Genomic DNA, 17932 nt, shown 5'->3' with positions numbered 1-17932 from the left:
ATGATTGCTGATTAGTTCTTCCTCCCAGGTTAAGAGTGTATTAATGAGTGAAATCAAACGCTCAACTGAGCCAATGTCTGGTAATATACAGAACTCACAGACACTTGAGAGCTGCTGATTGAAATAATGTGATCATGTGTTTAAGTGTAACTTCAGTGTGAGTGCCGTGCTACTGTAGCGGCCGATATTGTTATCCTGATTACCCCGATCTTTCCTGACCCTTTGGGCTCAGCAGTCCTTGAGTCAGAGAGTAAGAGTCATATTAACAGGACCTGACTGGACTGGGGGCTCCACCCCTTAAGCCCACCTACAGTACCAGTCAAAAGTTTGGACACACCTTCTCATTCAATGGTTTTTCTTTATTTTTCTTTATTTTTTCTACATTGTAGATTAATATTGAAGACATCCAAACTATGTAGGAACACATATGGAATTATGTGGTAAACAAACAAATGCTCAACAAACCAGAATATGTTTTATATTTTAGATTCTTCAAAGTAGTTGAATGAGAAGGTGTGTCCAAACTGTGCCCCACCCCATCTCTTGTTTGTTATTGCAGATATTATTCACAGATTCTTGCTAAAGCAAAGGTCCACTTCCAGTGCGATCCTTTGTCCAATCTCCCGACCCCCTGACAACCCTGTCCTCCGAGCAGCTGAGTGCTCAGCCTCAGGATTCCTATAGTGCCCGCTACAACTTTAATTCTGCAACGCCATTGATTAGTTATGGTAGACATTTTCACACAGGCACAGTTAGAAACTTCCTCTTTCTCATATGAGCACAGGGAAAAATGTTCCTGAGGGATAAAGAAAAACTTCCGCTTTTCTCTGGCAGAAAATAGACATCATGAATGACGTGAAAATAACAAACTCGGCGAATGATTTCATCCAGTTGTTCTTGGCATCTGGCTAAAGTAAGCTACATCTGTAACTGGGTGCGATCTTCCTCTTTTAGCTTGGTCTGGGACTTTATCTGTACATGTCCTTACATGTACAAAAAAACATTGCTGCTGCATTACTGATGTTGTACTGTGTGCAGAATTCAGGGTGGATTACTTGTTATTCAAAGGGGGGGCTTGAAAAAAAGTTTTAATAGTGTGTTCAAACCCCAAAATGGCTTGTGGTGGGTTGCTGTTGAATGATTTTAAGAGAAGTACTGGGATCTTAGGCCAAGGGTTTACAGTCAGTGCAAAATATTTAATGTGTTTGATTCAGGTGGTGGAGTGAGGACTAACTCGAGCACAAACACATCAGTGTGGCGGATGTTTGCACACTAGGCTTGAATCTGTGATCTCTGATCAAACACCTGGTAACTGAAGTGGAAAAAGGACTTCTAACTTTAAGGCGTATACAGAACACTGCAGAGGGTCCGGTTGGGCCGAGAGTGACTAATGCTCTGCCATGATGGCTGTTTTTTGCGGTGCATCAATAGCATTTTTTCAGTTGTCACTTTCTCTGAATGTGATTTTAACTTTAACAGCTCTGCTCCCAGACCTTTAAAACACACAAACGGCGGCTGTAGTCGGGACAGTCGGCCATTGATCCACCAGGCTTTTTCACACCTTCTCAGATTCCCAGAAGTCTTTTCACTCATGTCTAACAGACCTGCTTGTATTGCAGAGAAGGGAATGAAAACACATTATTTCACAGCTGAAATGCTCTCGCTGAGAACGGAATGTCACTTTAATCACATTGTAGCAGAAAGTTTTCCTAATGTGAAATGTCCAGATTTCTCCTGGTACCTTCATGTTTCCATTTGTTAAAAGGTTTCCAGATTAAGATGGCTGTATTTCTCTGTGTTTTCAACCTGCTGTATTTCACTGTTAACGCACTGTTGTTGTTTCTTCCAGGATCCTCACTGTCTTCAACCTTCCCCAGTTTGCCCAGTAGAACCAGCAGTGCCACCAGCTGTCCCTCCACAGCTCACAGAGACTCTGGCAGTGACATTGAAAGCCTCCTGAACGCAGAGCCAGGATATGACAGCATCTTCAGAAAGGTCAGACTCGCTGTTTTCTCTTTGTATGTTGAGGGGTTCAGTAGGAAAGCTTTACTTCCAGGACGGACAAACTGGAACCACGACCGGAAGTTTGCTGGTTCTATCGCATCTACCAGCTGAGAAAATCCCTGAATCCACTTATTGAAAATCAACGTTGATTTTGATTTGAACAATGCAATGACGTTGTAACAATGTTCATTCAATGGTAGTGAGATGTGAGCTAGAGCAAAAAAAAAAATCCATAAATCCATAAAGCTCTTATTTGTGTTTCTGTATGAGGGTTAACCGTTTTGTCCCAGAACCAAACCAGCAAAACAATCAATACATAAGTGTTAAAATAACAGTCGATGAACCGTGAATTCAGGCTTCAACAACTTTTATGGAATCCTCCACTGCCCCCGATCCAAACATTAAGTTCGCCCACACTGAACACCAAACACAATGTTGTTGTTTTTTATCCCTATAGGGATTATATGTAGCTATTTTGTCAGTCTGTGCTTGGCTCTCATCTATCAGCGCCCCGAGGCTGAGACGCCCAACATCTACTAAGCATCTTTTTTTTAAGCCGGCAGCTCTACACCGCTGCTGGGGAAGTGCAACCCGTGGTCCCTACTGTCACTCCGCTGCTGTCGAAAGTCCGTTTGAAGCCAAGCGCCCTTTTGCTTCACCAGAAATACTTGTGTCTCTCAGTTTTTCTGAAACATGCTCATGGTAATGTGAACCCAATGTCCTGTTTGTTGTAGGCAACAATGAAAAAAGTGCAGAGAACATCATCTGCCTGGTAGTACACAGTATGATGCTGAGGGTTAGGACCTCAGCAGCTTAATCCAACTTCAGTAGGAGAGGAATAATGTCCTCACTGCACTCTGAAGGGAAATTCTCTTTCTTTTGCAAGACACAGTGCCTGTTTCATAACCCTAAGGAATTCTATCCATCATGGTAACCTGTCAGCGAGCATCCGGCATGTCCACGTGCCCTTAAGCAAGACAGAGTATCTTTGACATGCTTACTAAATGTAGCGTGTGAGGATACGAGCATCATCTACCAGCCAAAAACACGAAATACAGTTTAAAACCCAGCAGAATCCTTTTCTAAACTCTAACGCTGTGAGTCATGTGACTCACAAATATACGCTGCAGTCACATGCCCCTGAATGTACAGACAGTCACACACACACCCACACGCACAGGTCCTCTCGTTCCCACAGGAAGTCGTGTCCGCAGCATGAAGCGGATCTTTCATTCCCGGCTCTCCAACAGAAGCAGCTCTATGCTCGGCTCGCAGGCTGCAGCTGGCAGCACAATAGGCCCAGTTAAAGCTCACACCTCCAAATGAGCTCCTAACTGGACCCTTCCATACCTGTGTGTGTGTGTGTGTGTGTGTGTGTGTGTGTGTGTGTGTGTGTGTGTGTGTGTGTGTGTGTGTGTGTGTGTGTGTGTGTGTGTGTGTGTGTGTGTGTGTGTGTGTGTGTGTGTGTGTGTGTGTGTGTGTGTGTGTGTGTGTGTGTGTGCACGCAGGAGCTCTTTTTACCATCAGACGCAGGCCATTTGTTTACACGTTGTCATTCATGTCTTATATTACCGTCAGATAGTCAATTATCTCACCTATCAGGCTGTAATATAAGCACAAATATATATATATATATATATATATATATATATATATATATATATATATTTTGTTTTTCCCCCTGGGCAAGATCTGTTTTCACAAGGTTGCCGTCATTTATTGGTGTGTGTTTTAATGCCAGTGTTGCTATAAAGTGGCTCTGGCTCATTATCCCTAAGCTTTGCCATTTGGTCCTCATTATACTCCATTCCTGTGGAGTAAACAGCTCGCCAGCATTCTCGCAATGTATCACATGCTTCAGTGAAGAAATGCTGATAGATATACAATGCAATAGGCTCGCTAATTACTATAATTTTTGAAGGACATCTGTTCTGTTCTATCTTACCCTATTTTATGCTGCTCCATTCTGTTCCCCTCTGTTCTATTCTATTCAGCAATATTTTCTTTCATTCTATTCCGCTGTATTCAATTCTATTCTCTTCTATTGTCTTCTGTTCTATTCCACTCTATTCCACTCTATTCTATTCTATTCTGTTCTGTTGCTTTCCATCCTATTGAGTTTTATTCTTTTTCTATTCTATTCTGTTCAATTCTATTGTGATCTATTTGATTCTGTGTTCTGTGCATTCCATCCCATTTTATTCTGTCCTGTCTTGTTTGTTCTATTCTGTTTGGCTCTGTTCTATCACATTATGTTCTTTATCTATGCGGCTGGTAAAATAGTGAAATCGGCTCATGTATTTTAAGTGTTCCGGAGTTAATGTAAAAAAGTTATTTCCCTTTTAGGGTTAAGGGTTCCACTTCCTGTGTGGCTCTGGCAGCGGGCCTGTGGGCAGAAGGCCTTAGCGCTGCCGATCGTAGCGCTCTTAAATGTGGAAGTGAAAGAGAAAGCAGCTACTTTTACACACTTCTGGTTCCTGAAATAATAAATCAATCAACATTTCATTGAGTTCACTGTTTTTATTTTATCTGATGAAGCTAATTCCAGTGGCTTGGTTGGTGCTTATTTTAATTGGGCAGTTCCCCATTAGCACATGATGCTGGGTAGTGAGGCTTTTCAAGCTAATAATATGTTTATTTATATTTCTTGCATGCAGAACGATGAACCAGTGACAGGTGGAGACAGTGCCAGCGAGGTCTCCGTCTCCTGTTCCTCCACAGACGACACCGCCAGCGTCGGCCCGTCCAGCTCCAGTCCCGAGGGCAGCCGGGGCCTGGAATGCAGCTGGAGCCCAGAGGAGGCTGGGGCTCCGATCGCTGCAGGACAGGACAGTGGAGGGAGGAGGAGGAGCAGGAGAAGCTGAAGAAGAAGCCAAGGATAGAGTGACGGAGGTGCCGCTGCGCTCCAGTATCCTCCGGAACAGCATCCGCTCCCTGTCGCCCCTTCGCCGCCACAGCTGGGGTCCCGGAAAGAACGGAGGAGACGCAGAGATGAACCAGAGGAGGTGAGATGGGCAATAGCGAGGCAGTGGTGTTGCTCCTTCGTCCTGGACGCTGTCTGCCGGTGTTAGCCTGGTGTTAACCAGTAGATGTCAGTAGACCTGATGTGTGCACATGTCAGTGTCATTAGAGATGGTTGATGTCACTCTCTCCGTGCCATGTTGAGTGTTTCCTCCTCCTGCTGCGAGCAGCTGTGTTGCCATTTGTCTGTTGTTGGTAGAGAGCAACAAACATTAGTACGCACACAAGATGCATACACACCAAAGCTCAGAGACACACTCTCACAGCAACATGTACATTAGTCATCAATTGACACATACTACTTCACACTCTCATTGACACTTGAAGAACACTTATCAGGAAATCGTTGACATCAGGACCTTTTGTCTTTTGCGCTAGAATGAAGCCCATCATGGTCTGTCTGCAGACAGAGTAGTCGCCACGCTATAAAAGGCCAGTGCAAGGCTGTTGGAGTGAAAACAGCAAAAACAACAGTTTTTATCAGTTGCTATTTTTATTATACCCAGGCTGGGGCAAGCTGGGACAAGCAGCCACTACCACCAAGCGTTCTGCAGTCTTTCTTTACAGTGTAACTACTGACAGAAAGAATCATTTTTCATTTTTGACGTCAGGAGCTCTTTACAGATAAACACGGAGCACGTAGTAAGCGTGTTAACTGTTACAAAACGTCACTGTGAGAGAATCAAGGAGGTCACTGCTTCCGACTAAGGAATAGTTTGGCACATTAACCCCCGCAAAAACAGCCATGTGTCATTTCTAAACAGTTTTTTATTCTTTTTTTATTAGCGACCTTTAGATATGCTCGTAGGTTGATTTTGTAGACTAAGTAGAGAGCCAGGCCAGCCGTTTCCCCTTTGTGTTTCCAGTCTACGTGCTAAGCTAAGCTAACCATCTCCTGGTCATATTTCATGGACAGATATTATTACTAGTCCTTTAAGATCATTATTCTGAAGAAATGCCATTGACATCACTCTTCCAACACGGTGGCTTCAGAGCTTTATACACACACACACACTAGTGCCCATAGACATCCAACCTACTAAAAAGATGATGATTCCATCAGCAAGTGTTTCATCCATCCATTCATTATGTTCTTTTTGACCTGCCATTCCGCCCATCTCACCCATCATGCACCGCTCCCCCGTCTCTCTTTCTCATCCATCAACTCCAGCTCCATCCGTAGCCCTGGTGAGGGGAAGCTGACCTTTCACAGGAGAAGGTACTAATAAATCCCATTCATCAGCTCATGTGATGTTAAGATTGACCTGTTGCTAGGTGACGCGCACTGGCAAATTTATGTAGGTGCACCCTTTTGTGGATCTCCCCCACTTTTTTCAATGTATGCTTGCCGAACTACTGCTGCATTGTGCTCCATCGCCGCAGGCAACTGTGCTGTCCTTTCACCCCTCGGAATGTGCAAGAAATACTGCAGCAAATAGGTGGTTGAGACGGACTGGTGTTTTGTATTGCTGTGGTAACAACAAGCAGCTACACAGAAAGAGGGGATTTAGATCTGGAGGCTCAGAGGACTGTACTGGTGAGAGATTGAGAACTGAGGGTTTTGTGTATAGTAAGTTCCTGTAGGGAATTTTTCCAAAGTGTAAAGGAGACAGTGTGCCACAGCAGTAAAAGTAGGAGTTGTAATTGTGTTGTAGAAGCTAGAACAATGGCTTTGTTGCCTTTTGACGAAGAGGGGGTCAAACCTGCATCCTGGACTTACCATGACGGCTGTAGGCATCTTCAGTTAGGGTTGATGCTAGCAGCCACAAGTGTAATGCAGATCATTGGGATGGGACCCAAACGACGTGTCTCTGTTAGGTTTCTATGGAGCTTTTTTTTCTTGTCTATATTCAGGAGCGTGGTCTTTCAATTTGAGGGCATGACTCTTTGATTTCACGTTCAGATTTTGTAATGCTTTCCCTCAAAACCCTGTTCTTGCACTCAAGAAGCTTGGATTTGCTCTGCTTCTGTTCAAACTGTATGCTTGCACTCAGATATATTGTCGCTCCCCCAGATTTCCTGGACTCCAGCTTCCTCTTTAACCCTTGTCCTCACACTTTTTCTCTGCCTTAACCCCATTGCAATTTCCTGACCAATAGAATGCAATGGGAAGTTTTGACCAATGAAATGATGACATTAAAATGCTCTCAAATTGAAAGACATCGCTTTTAGATTTCAAGGGTTACTGGCATGACTTCAGTAAAGTCCTGGAGAAGTATGAGACCAGAATGACTATTATTATATAAACATAATTGATCTTTTCACTGTAATCTATGGCAGTGGTTTCTAGAATGAGCCAATAGGAAGAAGTAGATCATTAGATGGACATTGAGGCCATTAAGTCATTTCTTTAATATTTTGTCAGTGCTCTGTGGTGGACAAAGACACTGCAAAGTCTCCTATATATGCAGATACAGCTATAGCTTTGATAAGTTGATAGTAGCCAATAATGTCAGCCCTCTTCCTCTGTATCTGTCAGGCTCTAATTTAGACATCTCTCTGGCTCTCATGGTCAGAGAACACCACTTTAACTGTCGGTCCACATCTTTTACAATGAAGACAGCAGTGGCTGGCACTGCACTGGTTTCAGTAGCGTTAATATTAACTTGGCTATTCTGACAGTATTGCGATTCTGGGAAACGGCTGAGGTTCAAGTTTATTTCCTGTCTGCTGATGATGTTACCACAACACTGCTGCAGGAAATTAACTTATACCCTTGTACAGTGTTTATGCTTGCCAATGCGAAGTCATACTTGCAGCAGTAGTTCACTTCCATCCCAGAACATCGTCTGCCATACCTGCTTCCCATCAGTCCCCTTGTGTATCTAAACTAACCCCTCCGCCTCACACTCACACCTCAGCCGCTGCCCTCCTGATGCTCCCCACAGCCGCGGCGTGGAAGTTGTTAGTTCCCTCAGGTACAGTGTGTTTGTTTGCGCTTGATATCTTTTTTCCCCCCACATGCCCTTCTTTGAAAAGGGTGTATTTACATGCTGCTCTATTTGCATTTTGCCGTTTTTTGTGGGCGTGTGTGCCTGCGTGCATGTGGTTTTGTTGAGTGTTTGATTGCCCTGCCCAGTCAGTCAGTCAGTCAGTCAGTCAGTCAGTCAGTCAGTCAGTCAGTCAGTCAGTCAGTCAGTCAGTCAGTCAACCAGTAGCTTCCTTCAGTGGAGGGCTGCTACAGCGGCTGATGTTATTCATGCTCCAGTACCGAGGACCTTTCGGCTCTCTAGGATAGTATGTGGTGATACTGGCAGGAAGCAGGCCTTACTATGACTGACACAGTCATTTACATGCACAGCCCTGAGGATTAGGTGAGTGCTGCATTACGCTGGTCACCGATAATCACAGAGTCATGATTCTTTCGGTCCAGTTTATGTTATCGATGTCAGAGTGTGTTGGACTGATGATTTGGTGGATAATGGAGTGCCTCACAAACCCAAGAGCCGGAGATAAGAGAGATTTACCTCTGGAGCCTTAACCATCACAGAGTCGGTCCTGAAGGGAATAGAGCCGCGTACAGTAGCTCATCCTGAAATGTAGCTGTAGTTTTCCTCTCCATAATCATTGGAGATATTATTGGTATTGGATTTATTTTTTATTTTTATCAAGGCCTCTCATTTCGAGTCATAGATCGATGCAATTGGGTTTGTAAATCACAGCTGCAGAGCTCTCTATGCCGATGCTGACGTCGGAAGATATTTTCCTGCTGCTTTGGCCGTAAATCTTCTCCGGAGCCCCGTGATAACTCAGCGGGTTTAAACACTGTGCAGGACCGGCTCTGTGTGTGTCTGTCAAGCAGGTGCATGTGTGCACGTCCGTGTGTGTTTGTTGCTGCAGTGGCTGTGTGTAACCAGAAAGCTGTGATCAATAGTCTAGAGACTAGTGGAGTGCGCGTGTGTACCGTACAGTCATCCCTCCTTCTCTGAGGTCACCTCTGCGTTCTGTTTGTCCTCACAGCTACAGCCTTGAAGGGCTCAGTGGGGTCCAGGAAGAGCTGAGGGGCCCCACCACTCAGGGGCCCCGAATCCTGGAGCCTTCCAGGATGCCCCGGCATGACAGCGATGACAGGGGCTCCCTAGTGTCTCTGACAGAGGAGCAGGAGGAACTGGGGCAGCATGGCAGACTACACGACCTGGTCAGCTAACACACACACACACACACACACACACACACACACACACACACACACACACACACACACACACACACACACACACACACACACACACACACACACACACACACATCTTCATGTTTGTCCTTTAGATGTCATATCTTCACACAGTCACGCAAAAAACATCCTCAGCTTAATTCACATGAGAGGAGAAATGGATTTGCAAAAAAAGCTAGCACATAAACAGTCTGGGGAACTTTGGCATTTTGGGGATTAGCAGGAATTAATAAACACTGATCTCCTCAGGGGTTGTCTCCCCGCTCTCATTGCTGAATTTAAAACAAATTGTGAACACAACTTCGGAAACCATTTGTGTAGTTTCCCCTTTTAGCTTATCGTTCCTGTTTCCAGTTCAGTGGTAATGTTTTGTTCCCTGTTATCTCTGCCTGGTTTAGTGTCCTTTATTGTTATTTATTTAAACATCATCCTGCACTGTGTTTCTCACTCAAGCTTCTGTCTTTTGCCCCCAGAAATCAAGGCGGTATCGTCCTCTGCGAAACAGCTGTCCTCCCATGACCCTGCCCCTCACCAAGTCTGTATCCATGCTCGCCATCAGCCAGAGAGACGTTGATGGTGAGTGACAAGTCGTGAGGCTGCTTATCTGTTGTTTTACCCCTCAGCGATCACATCACGATTACAAATCTAGATTATGGCCAGAATTGGTACCATTGGACATCTTTGACCTCTTTATCAAGAAATCCCCTTTCCATTATACTGCTTTAAACTCATAGTATATTATTATATGAGCCAATAAAGTGGTGAATATCTAAGCGTTTGGATTTCAAAGTGTACCTCCTATGCTTGTATTCCTAAGTGCAGAAGGCCCAGTGTGCAGAAGGAGCACAGCTTGTTTATGGTGTAGTGAGAGAATGTAATGAAAGGTAACACAAAATGAAGATTTCATCATGCTTTCATTCTTGAATCAATGATGGAGGAAAAGCTAGATGTGTAGATGGAAATGATCTAGGCAGGTGAGGGTGGAAGTTAAGATGATTGCTGGATAAACACAATAAAAAGGCAGTTAAATACTGAGCCATTGTCTCAAATATTGAAAGGCCCGACACACCCATGGTCCCGCCTACGCAGCTTTTGTTTCTCCTGTTCCACTGTCGAACTGAGCCGAGGTCTAATTATTCAGACTAAGTGGAAAAACTCAGTGTGTGTGCAGGGATGACTCATTTTTGTTGGTCAACTTAAAAGTTAGCATCTCACTGGTTCCCTCGACATAAAGCCAATGGGATTATTACATTGGATTTTGGATTATTACAGAAAATGGGATCTTTGATAGACAAACATTTAAGTACTACACATTTTGTTTAGCGAGATAATCTTCACAAACGAACACCCCTTCTGATTTCTGAGCGTAAATACAACTGCTAGATGTAAAAACCTAACGTTAAATGCTTTAAATCTTCAAAATTCATTCAAAATAGTTTATAGTTTCATAGAATAAAACTTTAAAATCTCTAAAACGTGTGTTAACCACAGACCTTATTTCTGTCAGTTTACCAAACGCTGATTCAAAAACCCATTGACTTATGGACGAGGGAACATGACGAAACATGATGAAAGATGCTGACTCATGTCTGGGTTTTAGGTCTCATGCCTGCAGCACTCTATTGGACTTTATATTTATCATGACATTCCTACCTCCATCCCCCATGCTCTCTGTTATTATACAGTTTTAATTTATACAATTTTAATAAGTGCCTACTTTGGTTCTTTCCTTCCTGCCTTCCCCCGCCAGCGGTGGGACACCTGAGACGTAAGAGGCGAATTTCCTTCTCTTTCAGCCTTTCCCCCATCCTCAACAAATCTAAGTCTCAGTTTGTTTATGGGGACTTCTCATCTAGCGATGATGAGGATAACTTGAGTAAGTAATGTGCTGTAAACTTAGCTGCAGTAGAAAGTAGCTGTGATGTCAGAGACAGAGAAGTAGGTGTTGCTGTTAGAGCCCTGGATTCCCTCAAAGGACTCTCAGAGTCTACAGAGCCATTACTTTTCATCCAGATAAGCAATACAGACAAAAAACAAAATGTTTTGTTTTGATCACGGAATACATTAACAATCTTGGAGAACTAGTAGTTGGCTAAGTACCTAGATTTTTACCCGGATGTGACCCCAAGTACACTGAGACTTTCTGTCTGATTACACAAACATTTTTTATTATAAGAATTCATCACATAATACACATAATGGATAAAACTGAATATGAGTAAATTTCCATAACTATTCAACCTAAACTTTGTTGCAACCTCTCACTTCCCCCTGTGGTATGTGCGCTTTTGCAGTTACAAAAAAAATCCACTTCACCATGAACACAACTAGATGCTTTAGGATTTAGCTGACCTTTACTTAGATTAGTCCTTGTTTTGTTTCTTTGCAAAAACTGAAACGCAATCACCAGAGAAAGAGGACAAGTAATAATCACAAACACTGCAGGTGTAGTGCCCTCTGAAGAAATGTGAGCCTGTCACTTTTAGTCAAAGACCCCGAGCCTTCCCTTTCCTTATCTGTGAGGTTTTTCCATTAGTGTTCTCTGTCTCCTTCAGGACAACGCTTTGCCCTCATTATCCTGCTTAAGGTTTGACTTTCTGATGCAGAACAGGCAAGCAATGCTTTGCATATTTTCATGCACTTCAGAATATTAGGAGAGAAATGACTATCGGGAAGGAAGCAGAGTTGTTCCCCTAGAAAAGATGCATGCCTACGTTTAATTCATATTAGAGAAGTAGAGACTCTGTGGTGAGTTTTTTACTTTTATTTATGCCTCTGGGCGATAGACATGGCTGTTCAGTCAACACTTTCAAATTTGGCACAAATGTCAACTTTTACTCAAAGATGAACTGATTTAGAATTTTTTTTGTGAAAGGTCAAGGGTCACTGTGACCTCACAAAACACATTTTTGTCCATGACTCAATAATTCATATGCTAATTCTCCAAGTTTCATAAATAGTGGAGCCTGGGTGAAGTTTTGGGGAAAGAGCAAGCTACAACCGTCATGTCTTTATGTGATGTGAGGCAAAACTTACATTTGAACAGATACTGGGACCATGATTTCTTGCAGGAAAAGAAAAGACTTTGCAGTTTTAGAGTTCAGGGATTTCTGTATTTGGAGCCAGTATCTAGCAGCCATTAATGGCACTGGATCAAAAGGCAGCTCTTCAGTTTTAGCTCCTGGCCTCAGTGCTGGCCGCCCTCAACAGTGCCAGAGTCATTTTGTTTCTGGCTTTCTCCACAGCTTCCAATGGAGTAGCTTACATGTTAAATACCTTGCTCAAGGACATTAAAGGTAGCTGCTGAAGGACAGGGGCCCAATACGTACAGCCAGGACTGGAACTAACATCCCTCTGGCGTGGTGTGAGCTGCGGGTTAGCAGAGCAGTAAATAAAAAACATATTGGTAGACATATTGGTTTGGTAGACAGGCCTTTAGGTCGGTGAGTTCATTCACCGTGGGTTAGCGTGGTCAACCTCTAAATCACCCTTTGATACAGAGGGAGGAAGGAGAATTTCCACTAAGAGACAAATACAACGAATAAAGAAACCCTCCTGATTCTTTATCCTACCACTGACTTCCTCTCTCATTTTTGTTTTCTTCCAGGTATGAGTTCGTTTTCCAGCGCCTCTGGGTCACTGGCATACAGGTCAGTCCAACTCTGCACATACACATCGCCAGAAAATAGATCCTAAGGCTTTTACTGCTTTACAGTGCTGTAAAGAACCATGTTTGGAATGTGTTAACAGGTAAGCCTTGTGAATGCAGCTCTTTGAAGATAGAATGTGTGTGTGTTTGTGTGTAACAGTATATCAGAGGAGGAGCCGGGCCCTCTGCGGAGCGACACCGAGGGAAAGAGCGTGACCAAAGTCAGCCGGACTTTCAGCTACCTCAAGAACAAGATGTACAAAAAGACCAGGGTGAGGAAACATGGGTATTTAACCAAACTGTTTCTCATTCGTGCAGTGCGTTTCCTCATTCAGCCTCCCTTCACGTGGTTCTCCTCCTTTTTAAACGTTTAATGTTTGCACACACTCACACTGGGAACTGTTCATCTCCTTCTGCTGGCCTCTGAACAGCTCCGGTCCAACAGCAGGCAGCAGTTTTTTCGTGTCTTGCTTCAGGGCAAGTCGATGTCTCTTGTAACTTCCTCGCTTCAGATTTCTCCAGCAGGACTTGTATTTTAGCCAGCAACATTTTCTTGGTCACAGAATCTCTGGTGGTGACGATGTGGTCAAAGTCATCTTTTTTTTCCTGCACTAAGCAAGTTATTTAACTCCCAAAGATCTTTTACCATGGAGAATATTTCTTATTACATTCTGAGTGATGATAATCCTGATTCAGATAGGTAAAATAATTATAGAGACAGAAAAAAATTCCTCTCCTCCTCTCTACATGACTTGGATGTCATATTACTGCAGTTAAGAGATCATAATGCTCAGCAATGTGCTTTGAAGATCGCAGTAGTGACATACTGTATTTTGACATCCATTTATCTAATTTGCAAATAGAATAGTTGTCAATATTCCAAGTTTAAAATTGCACACATAAATAGCCCTTATTTTGGAAAACTAAACCGCAACATCAACTTGTGTTTGCAGTCTATCGTTCTGCAGCCCTTGCAAAGACGGGGAGAACAGGAAGTAAAACAGGAAGACGGGGTTGGCTGTGGTTGTATAATCTCATCTCTAACCTCAGTCACTGCTCTGCTTTTAAAGGGACAGGATTCTGAAGGAGATCATCCCCAGAGCCTGTCAAAGGTCAAAACTATTGATCAAAATTAGCAAAGCTTCGATGCTCAAATTGGCACCGAGTTATTGGATTGGATGCTGTATGTTTATTGTCGTGACAACCAAAAATGCAAACCTCAGCAACTGGGGGACCTGTCTCACATCACTGAAAATTGTAAATGTCTTCACTGAATTAAACTGGATGAGGCTTTTAAAGTTTTCCAAGTCATGAATTCAAAAATATCCGAATGTCTTAATTATTTAGGTTCGTGGTGCACTCGTACAGATCCTCAAAAGTCTGAATGTTGTGCAAGGGGGATGTAGTGAGTGGCGTTTTGACACAGCGTCTGTACCAGATGTAAGAGCCGTTGCAGAAATAGCACCTTCTGTAACTAGCCGGTCACTTCCTCATTTCATCTTTCCCGATGAAGCCTCAGCGCTGCCAGTAGCGTCAGCCGCAGCCCGAGATGTTATACAGGAGATTCACAGGGAGCCATGGCTTCTCAAAGAGATGGAAATGTTGGCTGGAGGTAGGCTAAGAGAGTGCTCTTTACTTTTTTTCTTTTTTCCCCCAGTCAAACTTGTAGTGAAAGAGGCTGTCACAGTATCATGTGAAAATAGTTCCCAGCGTTCCCTTCTGGGGCTGATGTCTTTTTCCAATGAAGTCATTGCCCGTTACAGTATGTTTCAGTCGCACTGCTTTTTGTCTGAATATGTGGTTTAGTAGCCATCACTTCTGCTGTTGTGAACGTTTGCAGCCAAAAGAGCTGTGCTGAGAATCGACTCTGACTTAAGTTGAACTGTTTTCTTATTGTTTTTTGAGATATCATCAAGTGTCATATTTTCGGAAGAGGTTCTTAGAAAAGTAACTGTGGTGCAGAATGTTTATTAGATATTTGGCGATGTGTTTCACTGTGGTTGGACAGCTGTTGCAGGAAGTGACAATAAAGGCAGTGTTGTAATAAAGCAAGCAGGCGTGTGTGTTCCAGTCAGCCGTACTGCGTCTTGAAGTGTCTGAAAAAAAAAAAAAAAGAGCTCCAGTGCGTCGGGGCTTTGTGGTCCCCTCAAACCGAGAGGCCCAGGGGCCGACCATTAAAATGAGCTGGAAACTCCATTTTCCCCCATTTCCTCTGGGTTTGGGTGGAGGCTCTGTGATGCAAGTCCAAGAGAATAAGAGCTCTGTTCTGCTCTCCATCACTTTGTGGGGATTGTGATTCAGCTCAGTGTACAGAGATGACCAACAGCTGAAGATGAGTACGCCCTGTTATGGAAAGGTCAAAGATTTGATTCCCAGACAGCGTGTCTCCGTCAGCAATCCCGCATCTCGCAGAATAGTGTTTCTGTACACTAAAGTCTTCCCTGCTGGTTTGAATAAGAGCTTTACATTAGCTGGGAAAACAACACAATATGCAATATTATTATAATAGTTGGTAACTGTTTATCACAGTCGTTATGTACTGCTTAGCATCATGTCCCGTATTATAAACCCCTACCAGTAATCCTGTAAAAAATACATCAAATAAGGGGTTTGAACATTAAATTGTTTTTGAAAAAAGAAAGCAAAGACTGCCTGAAACAAAGACGCACTGCATTTAAAATGGCCCCCTAATGAGACAATTTGTTGTCAGCATAAATAATGCATCACTTAATATGCAAAGCCCCCCGCTGTGCAGTACATCAGGGTACTAATGTTGCTCTGCTGGATTCAGAGTGGAGTTTAACACAAGCAAATGTCCAGCAGCTGAGACATTTTGTCAGTGTTGTTTGTCACGCCACAGGTAACTCAACTTTTTTTTTTTCTTCTTAACATTTAATTGTCTGGAAAGAAAGGTAAAGTAATTACCGTCCTCTCCTGGCATGGTTGTCTTCTAAACTATGATGCTTCCACCTTGCAGGAAAAAGAGCGCGACAAAAAGGACAAGGACAAGGAGGGCAAGGAGAAGGACAAGAAGGCCATCAACGGTCATCTATTCACACCTGTCAGCTTGGGCCCAGCAGCCCAGTGCTTCCAGTGCAATAAGGCTTTCAACAACAAGGAGGCTTTCCAGTGCACTCGTAAGTCCCTTTGTCTGTGTGTTTCTTTTTTTGCATTTTTTTATCGTCCCAGTTTGTGTTCTTTCATCGTCTGCGACGGATCAGGACTCCCCTGCTGCTTTAAGTCTTATTAAAGCCTGTAAAGTGTTGCGATCCATTATTAGAAGTATTTATCTGGTTGTAAATGCATTTAGAATTGTGAAAACATGCTAAGCTCTCTGCGCTACTGTGAACACACAACACTGAATATACTGTAAGGAGAAAAAAAGCTCCTTGTTTAGTGCACCCTTCACATACATCATCAGGCCTGAATCATGCTCTGCGGCAGGTCACATCAACTGACTGTAAAGGCTCAGTCAGCACTTGTGGATCATATATATCCACATATGTAATTTAATTGGGCAAAAATCTTTTAGAAAAGGATGGAATTAATTGTATTGCTCTCCAAAGGGGAACTGGGTTTGCAAACATAATCAGAGACAAACACAATACTTCAACAAAGAGACAATATATACAATATTTCATCTCACAATAGATAACACCAGGCAGGGGTCATTACATAGTTCCATTGCAAACATAGGAGGGTCAGTAAAACCCAAGTTTAGTCACTTAGTTAAATAGAAACCCTAATCATACGGTACCAGCATAAGTAACGGCCACATACAATGAATGCATAAGGTTTAAAGGACATTGTATCAACATTGTTGATTATAACACCTAACTTCTGCAGGAACAGAGGATTTCCCGAACATTTCAGTGAAGCGTATTTGGCAATAGGAGCCGGATGTTTCTGCTACTATATTTAGTTGGGTTTCTTTGTCAGCTGATCATAATAGAAATGTATGTTTTCTTACTATTTTGCAGATGTAAATTAAGTTTAAAAAAGAAATAAAACAAAACTAGAAAGTCGGCAAAGCAGAATCACTCTTACTTGGCTGAGACAGCTTCATGATTTGTTTAAAGTAGTGAAACTCTCTAAAGGGCTACTTCTAATGTCACCCAGTCTGGCTTTCAGTACAGACAACAAAACCGTTTTCCACTGAAACAGCAGCAGACCTAAAGAGGATGTAGTTTATTGCACAAGCCTTTGGCGCAACCCTTAGAAAAAGCCTAAAAAGGAGAACCCAGCTCTGCAATGGATCACAGAGATCCTCTCAATGGTCACAATCTGCCTCAGATACTTCAGACTGGCAAAAACAGCTCTCATTGTATTCAGTTGGTCTGGGTTCGGATTGTTGGAGCCACAGATGGTTCTGAGGGTGTTTTTTGTTTTCTTCTGGAGGTTTGTACTAGCAGATGTCTGGCTGGTGTCCATTCAACAGACAAATACAGTGAACCTTTGTCTGGGATTAGCTGGAATCAGTTAAGACGTCCACAAAAAGCAGTAAAGTACCCAATAAAAGCATTTAAGAGGAGGAAAACACGGCAGGAATTCAAGCTGGTTTTACTGTGCGGGTCGTAATTAGATATTTATCACATAATCTACTAGGTGGATACTTTTATCCAAATGTCTTTTTACAGTTAAACAAGTGTATGCACTTCTCATGTGATCGGTGGAAGTGAAAATGGAACCCTGAAAGTGTTGCTGCCTTTCTTAACTTGTGGACCTACACTCCAAAAGCCCTTTAGAGTGCCCTTCCAGTGGAGAAAACGTGACTAAATGCCATCTAAATTGGCCTAAAAATTTTGAAGACACAATGCAGTGCCATATAAGCTGCCCTAGATGCTTAAAAAAAATCTATATTTTTACGTCCCTGTCCCTCAGACAGCCAGAGTCTTCCCCTGCTTACACAGGATTATTTTCTCACCCTGATTCAGAGTGTAAGAGTGTAAGTGCGTTGATGTAATCTGAAAAGCGGAAATGTTGCTGGCAAGTTAGCGTGGATGAAGAGGTTTGTTATGTTTCACTTGTGCAACATGTCTGTTTAACCCTCATCCTACCAACCGAGTCCCCAAAGGCCCCACATG

At 43.0% G+C, this 17932-nt stretch overlaps 1 protein-coding gene across 1 annotated transcript in view; it reads left to right on the top strand.

Annotated features, from left to right (window-relative positions):
- The window catches only part of LOC129099622 (A-kinase anchor protein 13), a 93603-nt gene that overhangs the window by 51566 nt on the left and 24105 nt on the right, over window positions 1-17932 (top strand). Inside the window, 8 exon segments of the mRNA XM_054608933.1 lie at window positions 1850-1995; window positions 4662-4840; window positions 4842-5009; window positions 8986-9163; window positions 9673-9775; window positions 12807-12849; window positions 13009-13120; window positions 15826-15985. Of these exon segments, the coding sequence (XP_054464908.1) occupies window positions 1850-1995; window positions 4662-4840; window positions 4842-5009; window positions 8986-9163; window positions 9673-9775; window positions 12807-12849; window positions 13009-13120; window positions 15826-15985 (1089 nt within the window).

Source organism: Anoplopoma fimbria, chromosome 2 (assembly GCF_027596085.1).
Source record: "Anoplopoma fimbria isolate UVic2021 breed Golden Eagle Sablefish chromosome 2, Afim_UVic_2022, whole genome shotgun sequence".
NCBI classification, from domain to species: Eukaryota; Metazoa; Chordata; class Actinopteri; order Perciformes; family Anoplopomatidae; genus Anoplopoma; species Anoplopoma fimbria.
The sequence above is the reverse complement of the archived record's forward strand: the minus strand, read 5'-3'. Positions and strand labels throughout refer to the sequence as shown.